Source organism: Cololabis saira, chromosome 6 (genome assembly GCF_033807715.1).
Source record: "Cololabis saira isolate AMF1-May2022 chromosome 6, fColSai1.1, whole genome shotgun sequence".
Classification (NCBI taxonomy): domain Eukaryota; kingdom Metazoa; phylum Chordata; class Actinopteri; order Beloniformes; family Belonidae; genus Cololabis; species Cololabis saira.
This window is the reverse complement of record NC_084592.1, coordinates 26,478,415-26,498,698: the sequence shown is the minus strand read 5'-3', so window position 1 is coordinate 26,498,698 and position 20,284 is coordinate 26,478,415. Positions and strand designations below refer to the sequence as shown.

General features: G+C 40.2%; 1 protein-coding gene across 10 annotated transcripts in view; it reads right to left on the bottom strand.

The window, feature by feature from the left end:
* LOC133446071 (nck-associated protein 5-like) overlaps positions 1-20,284 on the bottom strand; it is a 78,771-nt gene that overhangs the window by 39,394 nt on the left and 19,093 nt on the right. For 9 of the 10 annotated variants that reach the window (XR_009782798.1, XM_061723820.1, XM_061723823.1 and 6 more), the window contains exons 2-3: positions 4,180-4,270; positions 2,342-2,497 (exon numbers count right to left, since the gene is read on the bottom strand). Coding sequence is in view for 9 of the 10 variants with exons in the window: in XM_061723820.1 (XP_061579804.1) it covers positions 2,342-2,497; positions 4,180-4,270 (247 nt within the window). In the remaining variant the exon portion in view is untranslated. Of the gene's footprint in view, positions 1-2,341; positions 2,498-4,179; positions 4,271-14,495; positions 14,632-20,284 lie in introns of all 10 variants that reach the window. The other variant, XM_061723822.1, reaches the window with a different exon arrangement.

Here is a 20,284-nt window from a genome sequence, read left to right as displayed (position 1 = left end):
TGCAGGAAAGCCTCTCCAGTACATAACCAAGCCTCCTCCACTTTTCCCAGTAGCTACGGTCTTCTCTCCAGACACCACACTATTTTTGCTTAGACACTGATGTGCCTTGACTTTGGAGTTCACCTTGAATTTCTTTGGAAGTATGGTATTATTCGTCTCATCAATCCACCATCAATTTTCCTCTCGTGACCACGTCCCTTGGACCCTAAACTTTTTAATAAAATTTGCAACTTTAGTGACAGGAAAATCAGTCTTATACCCTTTACGCTGTACATTTATTTTCTGATCTCTGAGGAAATGATGAGACAGAACAAGAGTGAAAATATGACAGTGTCGTAACCTCTGTGCCTATTGGAGGACCTTCTAAGCTAAAAAATTGCATTTTTTCAAAAAGCCAATTTGCAGAAAGAATTGTAAAGCCGCTGTAGGCTTGAATCTGTGCTTTTAGATTAACCGTAAAACTCCACTGAAAATTACTATTTGGAGAAGAGGTTTATAGGAGTCACCAATGTGTACTCGGCCAAGAAGCACAGAAAGCTCAGAAGAATTCTTTTTTTTTTCAAAGCAAAAGGGCAAGAAATGGGGAAGGTGTCAAACTATGCCAGAAAAAGTTGGCACAGTTGGGGAAATAACACCACTTTGACTCTTATTTTCTCCCCGTGCATTCAAACTCCATAGAGCTGGCATTTTCAGCTCTCCACACACCGCTACCTCATGGCTAAAAGGACAGTTCAGATCCTGGCTGGCATTTGTCAACCACTGCACCGCCGGGCTGCACTCATTTCAGTTCAATTCACCTGACAGGATCATCAATCACGTGAGTTGGGTTATGACATTCTGAACTACTTGACCATAGTTCTATGCCAGCAAGTTACATATTGTTGAAATATGGCCAGTCATCTCTGCTGGTAATTACTTGAACTAATGCAAGATGCAGAATGCAGCACTGGGCAATTTCTTCACGCACAGTCTGCTCCATATAATCGCTAAATTTGAACAATCCCCAAGTGAATTTGCAGTTTGGTCACTTTAATTAAAACCTTCAGCTTGTGTTTTTTATTTTATTTTAAATTTCCCACACTATTTACACATTTTTGAATCAGCCTTAATATTGCGGCGCACGTGTTTGCTGGTATTTAGAAGTCCTGTCAGCAGGAAGAACTAAGAGAAGCCAGGGTCTACAGCACAGGACAAGAGCAGAGGTGCAGGCTGTGCCAGATGCACTCAGGACAGTCGTGCACACAGCAGGGTGTAAGATGAAGGCAGGTGCAGCGTAAATCTGACATAACCAAGTGGCTAGAATAGTGAAAAGGAACATCTGTGCTGAGTATAGGTTAGAGGTCCCAAGGCAAAAGTAAGAGCTTGATCTACATTCAGTGAATGAAAGAGCAAAGATCCTGCAGCATTTCCAGATGCAGACTCATAAACTGTTATTACATAGATGAATGGATTTATTAGTCCTTTGCAAACAACTTCTTAAGTAGTCAGAAGGGTTTAATGAACGATATCCTCATATTGAGGATCTACATTGACTCATTTATTTTGTGCACCCATATTTAAAAAGTGAAATAATTTAGAATCATGTTGTAATTGCACAATTCTTCAAGCTTTTCTTATGAACATGCGTCATTTTTGCTCAGCAAGCCAACGTGGATCTTATACATTGGTATAAGATCCACGGTATCTCATTGATGTCTTGGTTTGGCCAAAAAGGAGACGTGCAATTCAGCAGGACACCCTCTGAACAAATGGTACAGTAAGTCCAATTACATTTGAAGTCCGATTGCTAATCACTGGAACGGCAGTTTCAAATGTTAAATACTCTCTGTCAGTTTTTTAATGATCACATCCTGGATATGAATAACCCTGCTGCCCTCTGCAAATTCCACCCCCTCAGGCAGCTTTTAAACATAATGGGATCTAATTTTCTGTAATACTCAAAGATGGATGATGCAGATTTTACTGGTATTTCTCTTTTTTAAATTCAAACAACTGAAGATTTTGCTCTCATGCTAGCAGTAACTGACATGTGTGAAAGCTGCATTATTATTCTGTATTTGTGGATTCATCTAATAGTTAAAAATAATCTTGCCATCAACCCTTTATTTTAGGACCACATGATCCAGATTTACTACACAAAAAAACATCCTGCCCTCCCTAAGTATAAGTATATACCAAAAAGGTGATAGAAAGAAAAGAAAAATAGTGTTTTTATCCTTTGATACCCCCTAAATGAGGAAGCAACTGCACATCAAAAGTCCACTGATGATAACACTTTGGACATGGAAGAAGAAGAAGGTTTGTGTAAAAGGTGAGATGTGGACCAGGATAAACATCTTGCCTCCAGCGCTCTCAGACGCTCGAGCAGGGGATTGTTGTCTTCTGAATTTTCCTCCGATCCACCGCCAGCCTCGGGTGAAGGAGGCGTCTCTTCTGCTGAGGCTATGGGGCCCTCCAGGCTTCCCTGCTGCTTCCACATTTCCTCCAGGAGTTTATCCTGAAATGCAGATCACATATGCATGCCTTGAAGTCACAAACAAGTTGTAACTGAATTGTGTGCTCTACCGGGCTCCAGTTGGAACGGGAGTAAACCTTCATCCTTCCACCGAACAAAAACAAAACCTCAGCGCCGCCGTTTGTGCTTGTGTTGAAATCATTTCAGATAATCAATGAATTAATTGATCACTTATTACAACTCAATTTCACTTTGCAGCCTTGAAGTAAATGAGTTAATTTGTTTTTCTGAACCATAATGTCAAACCGGCTGTTCAACATTTGAAAGACCCCAAAGCAAATGAATTAATTGTATCTGTTGATTTAAGCTCAGCTTTTAATACTATCAAATTGGGCTTCAAAACTGAAGCAAATGAGTGTTGGTTCTTTTTTTCAATTAAGTGTCATTACTCAACTTAACAAGACAAATCAGCTCAGGCACCCCACAGGGTCGTTTCTGGACTCCAGGGGCCTCATGTACAAAGACTTGCGTGGATTTCCTACTGAAACATGGCGTACGCTTAAATCCAGAAGACGTCCTACGCACAAAAAAATCCAGATGTAGGAAACTGTGCGTAGGCATGAATCCAAGCACATTTCCTTTGTACATCCCAATCAACGTGGAATTGAGCGCACATGTAGGAGTACCAGACTCCTCCCTGTCCACGCCCCCATTTAAATATGCAAATGTATTTAAATAGTCGCTCGAGGGCCGGTTTCCCTGTTTAATTGCACCATGATACAAGGAGCTGTGTCATCAACAGAACTATCCAGACTTTGATGACAAGCTGGTGACGATCATTAATTAGAATCAGGTGTGTTAAAGCAGTGAAACATCTAACATGCAGGACACCGGTCCGTCTGGGATTCAGTTTGACACCTGTGACATATATATATATATTTTTTTAATATTCTTTATTTCATTCAAAAAAATAAAATAATTCAATACAAATACAAATGTTCTTAACTCGTGAATGAAAAGCAAGCAGAAAGAAGAAGAATCTTATCTGATCTGCTCTTTTTCCAAGAAATAACTTCACAAATAACATAAATTAATCATATAATCTGTACATTAATGGAATGAAAATGCTTCCTGTTAACGTACACATATTCATCCAGTGATGGTGCTTTTATAGCAATGTGTGTGCAGTCGATAGCTCCGATTACATTAGGAAAACTGGCTAAATATTCTTTCTCTTCTTACTGCGCCATTTGCGATATCTTCTAACACTGCCAAAGCTGCCATTGTTGTTAACGGTATTTCTGCACCACTTTGCACATGTTTTTATATCCACTCGTGTAATTGCAGACAGTTGAATGTGTTAATTGTTCATCAGTGTGTCTCTGATGTGCACATCACTCTGAGGGCTAATTGTTTTCACATTATTAACAGTTTCCCAGCATCACCACTAAGTGTCGCCAACGGACCAATAGCTGTGGAAACGTGCGTACGCCAGCCATGAAGTTGGCGTCGGGCACCGCACATTTCCACGGTCATTTCACTCTTGATACATCTGAACGTTTGCGTGGAAAAGGGCGTACGCCATGTTTTTGTGCGTACGCACTCTTTGTACATGAGGCCCCAGATGATTGACAACATAATCAAACAACAGCACAAAAAAAGGATAGGGTAAGACTTAGATGAGACTAGTCAGTGAAAAATATTAACAATTCAGACTGAGGTACCTTGTAAGCTTTCATTAAGTCCAGTGGGTCCACTTTGGGCCCTTCCAGCGAGTTCTGGTTCTGCAGTAACGTTCGCACCGTCTCCTCCATACTGTAGTCACAAAAAAACAACAAAGAAATAGAAGATAGAAGATAAACTTCACTGAGTTGATACCAAATATCATAGTAATATAGTCATATATGTATGACATAGATCATAAAAATACAAAAAACTATATAAGAAAACAATGGCACTTGCAGTTACCCTCACTGACTATATAAAAAAATACCCTGGTGATTATCATCTTGGATGTAACATCAAGAGAGATCAAAACACATTGAGAGCACTTCAGCCTTTTTCCTGAATTAGCAAGCGAGAACAGTGAAATTATGCAATACCACCTTAAAGGTATTGTGACATGAAAAACAAATTTTTCTTGATTTTTTGTGTTTTGTTGGGTGTCTTGACATCAATTACACCCAAAAAACAACAAACTTTTAACATTCAGTGTATTGTGTGCTTTCTGGGATTTTCCGCATAACTGTGCAAAAACGGCGCACCTGGTTTGGTGGCGGGCCGTGACGTCAGGGCCCGCTAAATCACCGCCCCCTCCACCCAGCTCCCTGCCTCCTCTCCTCTCCAGCGCACCATAAAGGCTGATTTATGGTTCCGCGTTACACCGACGCAGAGCCTACGGCGTAGGGTTACGCGGCGACGCGCACCGTACGCTGAACCCTACGGCGTAGGATCTGCGTCGATTTAACGCGGAACCATAAATCAGGCTTAACACGGAGCAGTTTAGAGCCTCTTCTGTTCTAATCACCGGAGGAGAACTGCTAAGAAGACCCGCGGCCACTGACTGGACTTAAGATAAGGAGACACTGCTGCTTGCATGCCTTTATTTTTATGATTGTTTGCTGTGGACTGTCTGCTTCGCCGTGCTGCTTAATGCCGCGTTCCATTTACCTCGGAAATCGGAACTGGGAACTGGGAACTCGGGGGTGGTGAAGATTCTCCCACTTTACCAGTAGGAGATCCCACTTCGAGGGGCGTTCCAGTTGAAAATACCGACTGGGAACTGGGAAATTCCGACTTCCGAGGACAAATGGAACGCGGCATAACTCTCCGACGTCGCTGTGAGCGTATTGCTCGCGGGGAGCTGCGGTCCCGGTCCTCTGGTCCCGGTTGGACTTCATCCCCGGGCTGTAGTCGCCCTGTCTGGGCTGTGTGTCGGTGTTTGTGGTCGGTGTGCGCGCGTGTGTGTGAAGACGGCAGAGGTGTGTAGCGGTTGGTTGGAGGAGGTTTGGAGGAGGAGCGGAGCAATGATTGACAGGAAAGGGGAAAAAGGACCCGTTTTTCACGGCGCAAAAAAACACTGTAATAAAAAGCCAGGAATGGAGTACTAGAGTGAAGTTTTTCTTGTTACACTCTTTTAGACACATTTGAGGGATGTTGGCCAAGACTTTTAATAGTGTTAAAAGCATGTTAAAAATGATGTCACAATACCTTTAAACTTTTTTTTTTCTTTTTTTTTCTTATAAAGCACATTTCACATTATGAGCATGGACTCAATTTCTCAAAAATACATAAACAAACAAACAAACAAACAAAATTACAAGTTTACAATAACAGAAATAGATAACGTTTATGACAAGAGAAAAAAACAATAATAACAACCATAATTCCATTTTAACAAATGTGCAATCACCCAGCCAACCATGAGTTTATTCAAACACCTGTGCAAAAAGGTAAGTTTTAAGTCTGCTTTTGAAAGAGGGCTGTTGGAGCAGACCTTAGTTCCCGTGGCAAGGAATTCCAGAGAGTGTGGTAGTGACTGAAAGCACCATGAGCAGATCTAGTGTGGATTCTAGGTATGATGAGGAGACTCTTATTTGATGATCTAAGGCAGTGATTCTTAACCATAGGGCCGCGGCCCACACTTGGGCCGCGAGCGCCATCTAGTGGGCCGCCAAAAAAAAAAATCAGTTTTGTACGTGTGGGCCGCGAGGGCCGCGGGACTGCATAGCAACTCCCAAATGAGGAGAAGAAGACACTCAGCTAGCTGTACGTGTAATAGTAAGAGAAATGGTGTGTCTTTACAGAGAAAATCCTTCTTTTTGCACAGAGTAGGTTTAGATCCGCCAGGATTAGGGATCGATTAATTGGGTCTTGCCCAGAGCGAGCGAGCGCGGCGTGATAATTTATCCCGGCGCGTCCCCGCGGCCGGGGAGGTCGGCTGAGACTGCCGCTCGGGCGGTGGGCTCCGTCGTTACTGCTGAAGGATGGTAGATGTAGATGCGTGGGCTGTCGTGTCTGCCGGACTGGACTGTTCGGGCTTTCGAAAAAGCATCGGAAAGTAACTGCTGCAGCGCGACCAGAGAGCTGCGGTGCGGGCTGTGCCCGTCCAGCTGATCAGGCTCGGATGAACCCGACACACTGAGTCCTGACAACTTATTAATGTAAATAACTTAAAGTAAAATCAAACTAAGTTTTGTCCTCGCTGTATTTTTAAATATGCAACCCGGAATGGACAAATTCATCCTGTTCAGTCTTCCCACTGGGACAAAACCACTGTCTCATACGTTCAGAGACCGTGGCGTTCAAAGTGCGAAAGTGAAACGCCACTGAAACAAAACAAAGTTTTTCATCAAACATATCCACTCAAGTCTGAACTGAAGTCACAGAAAATAAGCTGAGCATCTTAAAACACCCATGTTTGGGTCCAGATACAGCTGTGAAGCAGCTTTCTCCACAGTGAACATAATTAAAACTAAATATCGTTTCAGGCTCATCAATGAGCACCTCCACATGCATATGAGAACCTGAACCTGAACCATAAATTGTTAAGATGTGTTTATATTAATTTAGTATAAAAATGTGTTGAGACAATTAACAAAGAAAAGGGGAAATTCAAACTGCTGGTAGAGAAATAAAATAAGATAGCATTTGAAAAATAAAATAAAACCTACTTTATTTTTAAGAGAAAAAAATATGTTTAATTCAAGTTAAACATGTTAATTGGCAAATATGTACTTTTTTTAATATAACAGTCAGATGCAGATGTTGATACAACTATGAGGCTACTTGAATATACACACACACACACACACACACACACACACACACACACACACACACACACACACACACACACACACACACACACATATATATATATATATACACAAAACTGAATTTTATATATATATATATATATATATATATATATATATATATATTTTATGATGTTCTGGACCTTCGCTTGAGTAAATTTTCTCTAAATGGACCTCTTAAAGTTGAATACCCCTGCTATACAGTGTTTATATTTAATGGGCCCCGGGCCACTCTGTACTGAAAAAATTGGGCCCCAAGGTCAGAAAGGTTAAGAACCCCTGATCTAAGGGATCTGTCTGGTATGTATTCAGTCAGCATGTCAACCATGTAGGAGGGAGCTAAGCCATTCATAGATTTAAAGACAAAGACAAGTACTTTAAAATCTACTTGTTTAACAGGGAGCCAGTGAAGAGAGGACAAAACAGGAGTGATGTGTTGATACCTCCTGGTTTTTGTTAGAATTCTGGCTGCAGCATTTTGAATAAGCTGGAGTTTATATAACACTTGCTTTGTTAGTCCTGCAAAAAGTGCATTGCAATAATCTACCGGTAATCTACTGGAGATAAAGGCATGAACCAGTTTTCCAGAGTCTGATTGTGACAGAAAGCACCTTACTTTAGATATATTTCTGAGGTGATAGAAGGCAGTCCTGGAGACATTGGCTATGTGTTTCTGGAAGTTAAGATCAGCATCTAAAATAAGACCCAAGTTTTTGACAAACTCACAAGGTTTTACTGACAGAGGAGTTAATAGAGGGAGAATATGTTGCCTCAGAGCACTTGGACCAATTAAAAGAATCTCGGTTTTTTCTTCATTTAGCTGTAAAAAGTCTGTTGCCATCCAATACTTGATATCTGTAATGCATTGAATGAGGTCATTGACTGGGCTCAAATGATCGGCAGTAACAGATACATATGGTTGTGTGTCATCAGCATAAGAATGATATTTTTTTTTTTTTTTTTTTTTTTTTTACCTTGTCTGCACACATATTAATGATTGATACCATGACGGTAGAAACCAAAAGTATATATATGTGCATTATTACTATATTTAATATATATACATATATATACGCATACATATGCGTACACATACATAAATATACACATACAAACCCAGTGATTTTTTTTTAATTTTTTTTTGGGGGGGGTGGGGGGAGCATAAGAATGATATTGAATATTATGATGCCGAATGATGGACCCAAGTGGTAACATATACAAATTGAAAAGTAGGGGACCTAGAATTGACCCTTGTGGGACTCCATATTGAATGCTGACATTATCAGATTCATAGCTGCCAACCGAAACAGAGAAAGATCTACCACTTAGATATGAAGAAAACCAGTTAAGAACTGAGCCTCTGAGGCCCAAACACTGTTCAAGGCGCTGAACTAGAATGACATGGTCCACAGTATCAAAAGCTGCACTAAGATCGAGCAGTAACAGAATAGAGACTTTGTGGTTGTCTGTGTTAATCTTCAGATCATTGATAACTCTGACGAGGGCAGTTTCTGTACTGTGATTTTTTCTAAAACCAGACTGGTAAACATCAAACAGGCTATTATATGACAGATACCTGTGTAATTGCTGGTAGACAATCTTCTCCAGAATTTTCACCAGGAATGAGAGGTTTGAAATGGGCCTGTAGTTCTCAACAGTGAATGGATCAAGGTTCTTTTTTATCAATGGTGTTATAATAGCATGTTTGAGACCCGAGGGAAAGATTCCAGACTGTAGGGAGGTATTTACAATTTTGAGTACATCATCACCAATACAGTTAAAAACATCTTTGAACAGTTTAGTGGGCATAAGATCAAGCGAGCAGGTCGCAGAACTCAGCTGTTGTACTACTTCCTGTATGTCACTGCACTGAGTAAGGGTGAAGTTGGAAAGAGTGCTGGCACTACGGTGCTGAGCAGAGGGAGAGGGGTCACGTCCACCAGCAGAGGAAGCCGCAATATTATTCCTAAAACTTGCATGTTCTATCATACAAGATGAACTAGGGCAACTGAATTTTGCTTCCCAGACAAACCCTGTTTACTTTCTGCCCACGTTAATCTCATTCACTTTGCGAACGATATCAGCCTGCTATTTTCTGTTTACAATTTTCTATTAACGGAGCTCCACCTTTGCTTGCACTTGGGTCACTGACCAAATTTCTCTTTACATGATGGTGCATGACAAAGCAGATGCTGCACTGAGAAGTAAACAGCATCTGCAGCTGCGTGTAATGTTCTAGGTCCTTTGGATTCGATAATGTCGTCAGCTAATTGGAAGCAAAGGTGTAAAACAGAGGGAATGTGAAGCTGATGATATTTATTAAAATACTCTCACACGACATAATTTCATGCTGATTGTGTGAGATTCGCTGTTTGCTCAGCTAATAAGTAAATACTGTATATCTGATGGTAAATCATCGTTATTTTTGACTTCAGAGAAAGAGTTTCATTATATTTTGTAATCTATAGACTTAAAATGAAATCTCATATAAAGTGATTCACAGGTTTCCTTCTGAAGTGTTAAAAAGGCACAACACAAACATGTAATACCTGACAGGACCCACATTTGTTCAGTCTGTTTCAGTCTGATTAAGGTCAACTTGATCGACATTGCAGTATATACAATATACTATATTTTATTTATTTTTATATATATATATATATATATATATATATATATATATATATATATATATATATATATATATATATATATGTGTGTGTATACACTATATTTTACTTCCAGAGTATCTTTTGCCTCTACTATGGGTTTTGGGATTCTGCAGCACATGGTGTAGAAACCCACAGTAGAAGTGGATTTCAGATGTTGTCATGTGTTTCTCAAAGTCTAGATTGGCACAGGCAGGAGCTGGAGGTTCAAATCCCAATGGCAACACCCACACAGCAGGTACTGCATGTAGCCACCAAATGGAAACTGCTATGAAACTTTAAATTCATGACAAGCAGCATCTGGAAGACACGGCACAGGACCTGTTCTGTTACAGGAGGAAAATGCAATCATTTCTGTGCATTTATGAAGTGACACATGATGGTTGTTGGAAGGAAAAAAATAAAAATCAAGATTCATCTTTCATGAGTTTAAAAAAAAACATCTCTCCATTCTAATGAGGAAGATGTCACACACTGACATAAAACAGCTGCTTGAACTAAAAAAGTATAAGTGGTTTGAATCAGGAATACCTTGGGCCTTTCTGAGACCGCTTTTAAAATTAATCTGTAAGCATAATTATCAAGCTATTCTCCAGTTTTTCACTATGTGACTAAAGAGTTGGATAAAATGACCTTCAATAACCTTTGAAGCATCCTCGAGAGCTCACAATATCTCTGAGAAGTAGCATCATGACAATCGTTGCACCACAAAAGATATAGGAAAATGGAGGCAATGTAACAGCCAGCTGGTGGGGGGGGGGGGGGGGGTGGACCAGTCTAAAGAAATAATCACTTTGTCATGTAAAAGCTGCACAAATCTGGGCTTCTCTGTCCATTCGTCAGGGCCTGCGTCATGATTACGTAACGCAACGAGCCGGAGGACAAACAGGTAAATATGAATATTCACTGGCAGTGGTGGTTCTACATTGGATTACTCCCCGGGTGAGAACCCTTCATAGCGGCCCCCCTCCCCTTCAAAAGTATTATTGTAATGGGAGCTGCGCTGCGTATAGTGTGTTTTGTGAGAAATTTGAATTTCTATTTTCCAATTTCCAAAAGATAAAAGAAGATGCCAGTAAAGCATCCTGGTCAGAACAAAATAATATACAAAGAGATACTACGAAGAGGTAATCGTTAACTTGTACTTCTTTAGTGAACTGTGTAACTGCTGATGAGAACTTGCTGTCAATATCAAAATGAAATGCAAAAACCTTCCCAATTTCAAGGATCGGAAAATGCAGCATGAAGCAGCGGGTGGAGATAAGGACGGGGAAACTGGATAATTCCACTCAGGGCTGGTTCTGTGACATCATGGTGCCCAGCAAACCTGAATGGCTTTGTTTCTATTCCCCTCAGATACCTAAATAATAATCTTAAAGACTATCAAAACTTCTTTCTTTTTTTCATAATGCATCCCCTTGAAAATAAATACTGCTGATGAGCTAATGAGAATTCCTCATGAGGTATTTTGGAAGATAATGTTTGATTTGTGGGTAAGCTGCCAGTGTTTCCAAATAAATTATCTTGTTGTCTTTATTAATCTAAGGGTTTGCAAGAAAAGTAAATATACTTTGAAAAAAAGTGGCATGCAATGATGCAAATGGACATGAATTCTGCATCTGATTTAACTTGCACAATCCTAAGTTAAACAGCATTTGTCGTGCCTGCACACAAGCATTTATTTACAGTATCTTTGTTGGACTGGACGAGTGGTCGTGAAGATATTTGGCTAAGTGGAAATGACTCTTCCTTCTTGCTTAAAGCGATGATGCTGCTTACTGACATTTTGCTGCAGGCTACACTTTGTAAAGTCTCACTCGTCACATATAACAATGTGTGAATGAATGTCCTAGTTTCCCCATTAAGCACCAATGTGACCCCTTCCACTGCTTCAATAAAAACAGCACAAGAATGCGCTGAATGGTGCAGCGTCTCCGAGCTATTATCTCCCTCGCTCTTTATCTTTAGCACACCGAGGCATAAGGGCACATTTGAGAAGACTCCCAGAAAAACTGGATCATTTCTGTACAACATTTTAGACATCGATTTGAATACGAAATAGTTTCAGACATTTGAGGTCTTTAGGATTGTTCAAAAATCAGATTCATTTCATATGAAATCCTTCAAAGCTTTATGATCATCAGAGGGTTTTTTCTTTTTTTCTTTCTTTCTTCCTGTTTTCTATGTTAAAGTTGTTTAGTAAATGAATTAGAAGACACACTCGGGAGCCTCACCAGAACCACTTAGTGGTCCTCAGAGGCCAGTAAATTAGTATTCCAGGGGAACAGCAGGATTTACTAAAAATGGCTAAATTGTTTGTGACTCAGAATAAGGTCACATGAAATATTAAAATATATCTACATTTAAAAAAACAAATGTATATGAACATTTATTTAAAAGCTTCATGAACATATATGTGTGTTGTTAGATTTTTGACAGACACATGCATCGGTAAAAAAAAAGAGGAAAAGAAATATAGCAATTTTAATTTTTTTGGAAACCGGGAGCTGAATCGTATTTCTTCCTCACGGCAGGAGGTGAATCACCTTGAAGCCACAAATGGTCTGGATTTAATCTCACACATTGCTGAGCAGATGCAGATACTGCTGAACTACGGTCATGAAGTTCTGTCAGCGTAACAGCTGGCAGGACATTATATTTGGTTATTAGGTCTCTTTATCACAATCAAGGACAGAACATCAATAAACAGAGACGCATTAGTGATCTTGCACTGTTGCAGGGTGCTATTACATATCAAATTTCATTATCATGTAACCTAATGATTGATTTTGGTTAACTCTGGCGGTCGGGTGTGGTTGGTCCAACAGTTTGTCATTAGGTTGTGGCTGTTTGTCAAGTTTCAAGCCTTTGAAAGAGGTGAATATGAAATCAACTCCTTCTGGAGGAATAATGACTCAGCACAAAAATATTGTACTGGATAAATATGAATCCAAGGGTTACCTGGACAGGAAAAAAAAATCATAACCACCTTAACAATGCTTTGTTTGGTAACACAGGTACAAAAACTCATGTAACTGAGTAAAATCCGTTTTTTCTGCTATACAGTAAAATCATAGACTTGTTTTCATCTGAAATTGTCATTTCATCCAAATGTGAGATAAACACAGCGTCTACTTTTCAACTTCCTGGTTGAGGCCTTTCATGAAGAAAAGTTGCAGTTCATTAACTGACCACTGGGGATTGCTCCAAAAGCGAGTCAATCCCCACTGATTCTCGGGTTAAAATATCCAACTTTGCAGCAGAAATAAACATTTTTACAACCCGGTTTGAAGTAAAAAAAAAAAAAAAAAAGAGAAAAGGTTTTGTCCTCAAACTGTAGATATAGTAATGAAAACTGTAATGGGGGTGAATTATTTATGTATCTCATTAGTTAAAATTACATAAAGCCACAAGTTTATGTACAATTAGGGGACACTTCAGCTACATTGCAGTCTATGGTGTCAAATGGCTTTCTCTCTCACTTTTGCTACTCAGCGCCTAACATTTTCGTTGAACTTCACATGTTAGCTAAACAATTAGAGCAGAGAGAGCAGAATATCTTATTTTGAAGATATGGCTTGTTTAACAGACCAGTGCAACCTTGGCCTAAAGGGTCCTGGACTGGCCTGGAACAGCTGGTCAAAGACTGGTAGCCAGCTAGCTCTGACTTTTGGCTGGGGGCCGAGCTGGCAGCTGAAGCAGACTTTGGTTTTGAACAAAAGCCGCTGAGCGACAACAGTCTGACTGCTGCTGCTGTCAGCTGGTCCCGCAGGGCCTGACCACGGCTCTGCTCAGCCGTCAGGCTGACGGATGGACGGCAGCATCAGCACCAGTGGAGCTCCGGCCACAGCTCCAGCAGTCATCGTTTTAGATCTGACAATCATCATTTCAGATGTTGCTTCAGTAGCGACATCTGAAACCAAGCTGGATGAACAGATGTGATCAACAAGAATGCAAAGCAGCGTTAACCTTTCAAGAACAGGGGTGAGGTGTGAGAATACCTGCAACTGACTTCCAGGCTTGCTCAGTCCAAATGCCAAGATGACATTTCGCAAAACAGACATCCAAACTACTCATCAGAAACCTCTAGGTGACATCACAGAGGGTTTGTGAAGTCATTTGTAAACTGTTTATGCTTTTGTGCCGGGCAACTCCGAGGTCAAGCATGATGTGACGTTAGGACTGAAGGATGAGGAGGATTGATAATCTGAACCACTCAGCCAAATAAACATTTTCAAACTCAGGCTTCTCAAAACTAAGTGATCGGATTATTTTATGGTGAAATTTTTACAAAATATATGCAATCAAGCACAGAAAAAAAGATTATATTTACCCTCTAAGTCTAAAATAAGGCTTTTAGTAAATGTCTTTGAAAAACTATCTTGAGACCAGTAAGTAGTGTGTGTGTGTGTGTGTGTGTGTGTGTGTGTGTGTGTGTGTGTGTGTGTGTGTGTGTGTGTGTGTGTGTGTGTGTGTGTGTGTGTGTGTGTGTGTGTGTGTGTGTGTGTGTGTGTGTGTGTGTGTGTGGACTGGTTGTTAGTGTGCAACCACTACCTGGAGAAGTGCTGCTGCAGTGTCACCATCTGCAGCCCAACCTACTGAGACTTCACCCTCTCTCTTCCCTCCGCAATCAGACGTTGTTTATTCTCCTGCCGGGGATTATTATTGTGGATCAGACTCGGCGGCGTAGCTGTAGGGCAGAGGAGTAAACATAGTTAGTTTGTTGTTAATCTTGCACCAAAACATAATCCCAATACAGATTTTAAAGATACAGCACATCTGCTCACCAGACATCCTCCCCTCTCTGTAACTGCACAGTTTGACAGGTAGTTTCTGAACAAGACCGACACCTGTTTCGCCACCTTTTAGACAGGGCCTCGGGCTGAAGTATCATTTTGGAAACTGATTTGTATCTAGAAGCTGGATTTATTCAGTTAATCTGCTTTCAGAAGCAGATGTAATTTAGAAATACATGCGCTAAAAAGAGAGGTTTATGTTCGGTTTATGATGCTGATGATGCCAACTGCAATCACCGGTACACTGGCAAACTCTTCTGTTAACATTTGGTCTGCTTCAGACATAACAAGTGCTGATAAGTATTTTTTTTTGTTTGGATAGTAGCCTTCAGCCACAGGTTTGGCTCACTGTGACTCAGTTTGCCCGTCACACTGCATCATTTCAAATTTACTATGCAGTGCTACAGAACAGCAAGGCTATGGACACGTGTTGTTATGTTAAAATAGACTAAACTATATTCACTTGAAAGATGGCTCAGATTTAATAAAGGAGCTGAGATTAAATAAAATGGTGTTCATCAGGTTTCTTCTCAGACAGTTTTCTAGACTTTCCAGGAGCTGCAGGGGAGGACACCTGGAGCACCTGTCTAAGCTGCAGAAAATGGATGGATGTCGTCAGTCAGCATGATTACCACCACCCACCGGCCTTGGCATCTACATTACATAAGTTCTGTTGAAACAACAGTGAGTTTTCACAGTCAATATATCCAGTTTTCAAGAGTACTAATAGTCTTGCTTCATTCAAGTGTCTAAAAGCACACATTATACCGCCAACTGGTCAGCTGTCATACATTTCATTGGTAACATGTTAGCTTTTACCTGGAACAGGTCTCCGTGAACATTGTGTAGCCTACAGTGAGCAGTTCTGACATTAAGTTCCTGTCATCATCATTGTTGAAATGGCCCATAGGATGTGTTCAATGATGAAAAGAGGAACAAATTTTACTTTTTTCAATTATAAAACACAAAACAACATTGTCCGCTTCTTCCTGTGCTCCACATGTTCGTACAACACAAAATAACTATGTTGAAACCTCATTTCATTAAGCGTCATAATGTATTTAAATTGTTTTTTTTTTTTCACTTTCCACACTTTATATTTACTTTTCCACTTAAAAAAAACAAAAGAGAAATGTGTGTCTAACCTAAAAATAATATTACTGCTGATAAAAACGTTTTAAACCGTAAACTTCTCTGTTTTAGGAGAGCTGGCGGGATGTATACAGCAGGTCAATACTGCCATCTTGTGGTAGATGTGGGCTATTACAGCACATTTGCATCAAAAATCCACCAATGACGTTTGACTGGGTCGATTGGGCAATGTCATCAGAAACTGGGTTGATGTGAAGAATATTCTTTAAAGCTCAGCATTCATTAGCTATAAAGTTTCATACCAAGTGGGTAACATCTGTCCACCAAGGAGGGTCATGGGATATTGGTGGAAGCTTCAGAACAAAAACTGAACAGAGAGATAAATCATAAAACTGACAGGTGATACGTTCTACTATTTCCTGCTTTTCAGGTTTGCAACACATTTCAAAAAGAGTTTGGTATGTTTCGGGATAATTAATATGTTTAAAAAAAACATAAGGAGGTATGGATTTAAGAAAAAGTCATCTCATGTAGGTCACGTGACACAAAACTTTCTTTCTTTCTTCTTACTTTAACCTCAGTCAGCTTCTCATCAGTCCGTCTACACCCCACTCCTTTTACTTTTATATCCCATCACTTTACTTGCTCTATCAGTTTGTTGTTTATGGTTCTGAAAAGGAAATACAATTTCTAATTGGCATTTTTTAAATGCTCCCCGGCCCACCCCCAATGGGAAATGTGAATTAAAATTTCCCAAAGTGAATTCACCATTGTAATTTTTTTTATGTTACTCTTTCAGAAAAAGCACAACCATGAATGTGTTACCCAGTAAACGGCCAACAGATGGAGTCCTTCATCAGTAGTGATGATTCAGGAGGCTTCACACCTCATCTGCTGGTGTTGAAACACATGGGGCCTGATTTACTAAAGGTTTGCGTGCGTAAAAACGTGTGCAAACTTGACATCACCTGCAAACCAATGTGCAAGCTGATCTACTAACAGCGTGCAAAGAGGACTGCGCCTCTCAAATGAGCAAAATAGCACACGCTGTTCATTTAGTACTTTTGCCCTGATGAATAGTCAATATGGGGCGTACCCGCCAGAAAGCGCTAAATACTGGGAGGGGAAAATGCAAATAGGTTCATTTACCACACGCAATGAGATTTACCAAGACTGAAAGTAATTGCGGGGATTGTGATTGCGTCTGTATTTAATACGTTCGAAAGGAAGGTGCTAATCTGCCCAGCATTACGCACCGATGGCTGCTGTTAGTGTGGCAAGGAGGCAACATCGCCAAAATCAAAGAATACGCAGAGAGAGAGTCTTTATTCTGCTGCATGCTATTTTAAAAATGGTTGCACAAGTTTTATTAAAGGCCACTTTTTCTTTAGTTCTTCGCCTCATATCTTGCCACCTTCTTTTAACCTCATCTGCCGTTCTTTTTGTGTTACCAACTGCATTTATTCTATCGCAGATTTTCTCCCATATTGCGTTTCTTTTGGTAATGTTTAAATTTCTTTGCTGTAGTTCATGAATGTGTTTATTTGCCTCTTCCACCAATATCTCTAACTCCAACTCGTCAAATTTCATTTTGCGCTTGCGACTATCCTGCTTTCCATCCAGACTCTCCATGGCGCAAACCGTAAGACACGCAACACCTCATTTAAATACTGCAGTTTGCACCTGTTATCAATTGCGCAAGCATTCTTAGTTGATCACCCGCAAAACACACAACAACAGCACGTGCAAACTTTTTCAGTGCACACGCAATTTAGTACTCTTTATTTAGGATCTTAGTAAATCAGGCCCATGGTGTCTTTGACTTTTTTTCTTTTTAGAATTAGCAAATCTTTGTCACTAAACAAACATAGAAAAGTAAAACATCAACAAGTCTCTAAAAGGGTTAAAAATTGTTGTGATTGTTCAAAATCTTTTCTGTGGAAGCTGCATTGCAGTTTTTTATTTTATGCGAGTGGTCTGCAAAAATCATTCAATAGCTCACTCTTTTTGACCAGCAGATCACTTTCAAACTCTTAAAATACACCCTGTTGTGGTTATGTCTCATGAATCATCCCATTTCTATGTGTCCCCTTGGGACGACTGGAAATAGCGAGGTTTTTTTGTGTTTGTTTGTTTCGAGAAGCTTTACAGTAAATGCACATCCTTATTTGCTCACTACACTGAGCGGCCTCTATTCTTAGACTTGATCCTCCATTAGTTTCCACAGTGACATGCAGTTCCTTGGACAAGACCTCTCCAGAGTACAAAAGTAACTATTATCAACAGCGGCCAGTTTTGTTGTCACAGTGACGACTTTTACCTATTCATCTATTCAACTCAGCTGGACTTAAAAGACTTTCTTTCACGATTAAGACATAAAGACCTCCAGCACTTGCACACAAAGTCATTACATAACAGGAACATACAGTAGATGGAAAAAGTACCTCAAAGCGATACACCACTTTATAACCGTACAGTAAGGCCATGTCGTGATTTACTCATCACTATGTAATCTCCTTTGACAAACCTGATGGGTTTGTTCTTTGCTACAAGCTACACGTTGCTTTGTTTGTATTTCTTAAGCATCAAATCTTGCAAGTTGCACACAACATACAGTAAGCCTATTAGTAATAAATCAAGAGATGTCAGCCCGTTTGTCTGGTCTTTACCTATTTTAACAAACTGGATCTTATTCAAATTCAACAAGTCCATCAGTGTGTCAGACCTCAGTAAATGCAGCATTTGACAGACCTTTATTGCATTGTGGTTGAATTTTAGAGTTATAGCCTCTGTGGATTAGAAAAAAGTGACAACACGAATGAGATGATGCTTCAGTTTTTGTTTCACATCTGAACTGCGACCTCACAGGTGATGTCATAGCTCAGATGATAGGCCTGGGACTGAGGAAGCGTGCCATGATGTGCAGGAGGCTCATAACCTGTCTAATTAGTGAACTGTTTTTGCTTCCCAGCCTGATCTCACATCATGTGGTGGTGACACGCTCAGTGGTCCTCACTCCTGGTCCTCGAGAGCCGCTGTCCTGCATGTTTCTGATGTTTTGCCTGCTCCAGTAAACCCTGATACAGATGACTGTGTCACCAACAGAACTGTGCAGACCTGGAGGAAAGCTTGGTGATGACCATTAATTAGAATCAGGTGTGTTGATGCAGGGACACATCAAAAACATGCAGGACAGCGGCTCTCGAGGACCAGGAGTGAGGACCACTGCACTAAGTGATGTCTTGAAGATATGTGATGGCGGTGATGTTTGGCATGAAGCTTGTGAAGATGACTTTGGCACCAGTGTTTCTGACAGCCAACACATGTTTCCACTGTCCACTGTCACAGTTCTACTGTGGTCTCTGTCATGAATGGGTGCGGAGCTAAAACCACCACAGACAATATTAGCTCAGCACAAAAACCAATTAACTTTTTGTTTGGTCAATTATTCCGCCATTGTAACAATGATTCTTGGCAGTAGCCTTTTTATTTCCCTTCAATGGTGCCACATTTGCAAGGAAAATGCATTTGTGGGTTGCACCCATGAAGGAATTGCCAGATCTTCTCTGCCCTCACCCTTGCTACTGGAGACAGACTGAAATCATGTGCCTGGGTGTCGTCTTCATCCTCCCATCACACAAACTAAATAAAAAGCCTTAATTAGCCTCATGCTCCCCTTTACTCAGATTGTTTTTAAAATGCACTCTACAATGCGTTACTGGTTTTAGAGTGGAAGAAGCACTAATGCATTTCTGCCTCAAAGTTGTGCAAATGAGGGCTGTCCTTGGTCCAGCTCTTCTACTATTGGTCAATAAATGGGAAAAAGCAGGAGCTGGCCAAAATCAAGACTCTCACGCAACCTAAAGACTAAAACTAATAATAATAATAATAATAATAATGTCCAGATTTATAGTTAATATACACTATCTGCTTTGTTGGTTTTACAATGTCCCTTCGACCTTTCCCTACAACATTAATAGATCCTTTTATAAAATTCACCCATTAGACAATATTCAGTCTTCAGTGAGGGCTGATTGTGTAAACAAAAAAGTAGTGAGGGCAGCATTATACATACATTATGTATATGTATGTTTATCCCAGTGTGTCACCACCGGTTGCGCAATAGTCTTCATTTTGGCCCGATCCTGCTTCTTCCCGTTTATTAACCAATAGTAGAGGAGCTGGACCAAGAAGGCCCGCCCTCCTCATTTGCATAATGAGGCAGAAATGCATAAGGTAAAGTAAAAAGAACGGATGAGGGAATGTAAAATCAGGGAATGCATGTAAAAGGAAAAGGAAAAACTAAATATATGTACTTCTGCTTTTATTTTTAATTATGTCACTTTTGGTTCTCATATTAATACACTTTGCTTGTTTTTCACTAAATGTGGTATTGTGCATTCACATCGCCATTTTGGCCTGAGCCATGATTGACCCAGAGGTCTTGTGACGTGT